The sequence below is a fragment of the Littorina saxatilis genome, linkage group LG14, assembly GCF_037325665.1.
Source record: "Littorina saxatilis isolate snail1 linkage group LG14, US_GU_Lsax_2.0, whole genome shotgun sequence".
In the NCBI taxonomy this organism is placed as follows: Eukaryota; Metazoa; Mollusca; class Gastropoda; order Littorinimorpha; family Littorinidae; genus Littorina; species Littorina saxatilis.
In genome coordinates this window covers 7,837,892-7,840,391 of record NC_090258.1, presented here as the reverse complement: position 1 = coordinate 7,840,391, position 2,500 = coordinate 7,837,892, and the positions used below count along the sequence as shown (strand labels likewise).

Below are 2,500 nucleotides of genomic sequence, written 5' to 3'. Positions count from 1 at the left end.
CGTGTTTCTATAACCCACCGAACTCTGACATGGATTACATGATCATTTCCGTGCGCACTTGGTCTTGTGCTTGCGTGTACACACGAAGGGGGATAAGGCACTAGCAGTTCTGAACATAAGTTGACCTGGGAGATTTGAAAAATCTCCACCCTTAACCCACCAGGCGTCAGCGGCCGGGATTCGAACCCATGACCGCCTTCCGCTTAGAAGGGCGGCGTCTTACCACTAGGCCACTGCGCTCGTGGTGAGTCAAGAAAAGGTTTTCGTATAACCGAATACGACTCACTGCTTTCATTATTACCATATCTTCAGTTCCTGCGAATGCGTGTTCATACTCAGTTGTGCAGTGTAAATAAGGAACGTTTCTGGTGAGGACGTGGGTGAGAGCCACAAGGGCGGTCTTGGAGCCTGTGTTTAAAAAGAAAAGTGAAGAAGACGAAGAAGAAGAAGAAGAAGAAGAAGAAGAAGAAGAATAAGAAGAAGAGTTAAAGAAATAAAGATGAACGCGACATTTTGTTTCAAATGTGTTATTGTGGTCCTCATGTATTTGGGCATGTCTGCTGATCCGGTAAATGGTAAGCAATTCATTCTCTCTCTCTCTCTCTCTCTCTCTCTCTCTCTCTCTCTCTCTCTCTCTCTCTCTCTCTCTCTCTCTCTCTCTCTCTCTCATTCTCTCTCATTCTCTCTCACTCTCTCTCTCACTCTCTCTCACTCTCTCTCTCTCACTCTCTCTCTCACTCTCTCTCTCCCTCACTTTCTCTCTCACTCTCTCTCTCTCTCACTCTCTCTGACTCCCTCTCTCTCTCTCTCTCTCTCTCACTTTCTCTCTCTCACTCTCACTCTCTCTCTTACTCTCTCACTCTCTCACTCTCTCTCACTCTCTCACTCTCTCTCACTCTCTCTCTCTCTCTCTCTCTCTCTCTCTCTCTCTCTCTCTCTCTCTCTCTCTCTCTCTCTCTCTCTCTCTCTCTCTCAAAATGATCAATGGTGCTTTTTGCTTGGTTTATTTGCTCATGTCTTTTATTTGTGTTGAACATTTGTCGAGAAGTTATGATTGAAGGGAAATATGTTTGAACAATATTTGTATCTCTGATTGTGAAAAAACAAACAGACACACGTTGTGATGGTATATTTATTGTAATAAAAGCAAAAACAAACAAGTCAAGATAAAACATTCAATACATGTTTATTCATTTATATGAGCAAGCATGCATGCATTGAATTAGTATTTGCGTGCACGTATATATATATATGTGTGTGTGTGTGTGTGTGTGTGTGTGTGTGTGTGTGTGTGTGTGTGTGTGTGTGTGTGTTTGTGTATGTGTGTGCGTGCGTGCGTGCGCGCGCGTGTGTGTGCTTGCGTGCGTGCAGTGCGTGCGTGCGTGTGTGTGTCTGTGTGACTTCACACTCCTTTCCACCCTCTTATTAATATCTCTGTCATATCCTTCCAATAGACAGCATGACCTATTTTGTTTGCTCACACACCCACAGTGCTTTCAGTCCTGCAAATGTTCAAACCTGTAGAATATTTTTTGTAATGTATGCGCAATCTTTTGAAAGCATTCACCACCCTTTTTGACAGAGCGCAACGTGTCTTTGTAGATGTGTGTATTTGCCATGATTCATAACTCTCGGCTTTTATTCTCAACCAGGAAGTTCTTGCACGAACAACACACATACGTGCACGACAGGAACTCAAAGGTGTGTGGAACAGAACAACACTGCAGGATTCGTCTGTGAGTGCACAGAGATCGACCAACAACTCGACCCTCTTGGGAACTGCACTGGTACACACATATTTGCTACACTTTTAGACTTCTTCTTCTTCTTTTGTTTCTTCGTTCATGGGCTGAAACTCCCACGTGCACTCATGTTTTCGCACAAGTGGGTTTTTACGCGTATGACCGTTTTTACCCCGCCATTCAGGCAGGCGTATGCCGCTTTCAAGGCAGACTTCATTCATCGATATTAAATTACTTATTCTAAAATATTAAAAACTCATCGGTCATGAGAAAGACAACACAACTGTCCAATTTTCGACTTTAAAGGCTACTTCGAAACTATAATAGAAAAGCAAATCAAAGTCAATCTAATGTTAGATATTCAGCACATAGCTGGGAGTGGGAGAGAATTTTAATTTATGTATAGATCAGATTAATAAGGTTTAGTTATAAGAAGAAGAAGAAGAATAAGAATACTTTATTATCTCATAGAGAAATTTAGGCGTGGTACATAACAATAATACAAACAGGACATTGTTTTTACATAAGACATATAGCACTATATAACAGGGCAGGTTATAAACACACCTCCCACATACCTTTCTGGCCATTCCTTGCATTGTGCTTACGCATTCAGTCATGAACACATCCATGTCTCACTTACACATCGCACACATGGACATTCTTATACGCTCAACTTACCCATTCACACATGGACATTCGACCACGCTCCACCTACACATTCTTATACGCTCCACTTACACATTCACACATGGGCA

The 2,500-nt window shown here is 42.3% G+C and overlaps 1 protein-coding gene across 1 annotated transcript in view; it reads left to right on the top strand.

Moving 5' to 3' along the window:
* LOC138947033 (uncharacterized) overlaps positions 1-2,500 on the top strand; it is a gene marked incomplete in the record, with an annotated part of 17,739 nt that overhangs the window by 77 nt on the left and 15,162 nt on the right. Inside the window, 2 exon segments of the mRNA XM_070318462.1 lie at positions 1-575; positions 1,653-1,787. The exon segment at positions 1-575 is cut by the window's left edge and continues 77 nt beyond it. Coding sequence (XP_070174563.1) covers positions 500-575; positions 1,653-1,787 — 211 coding nt within the window.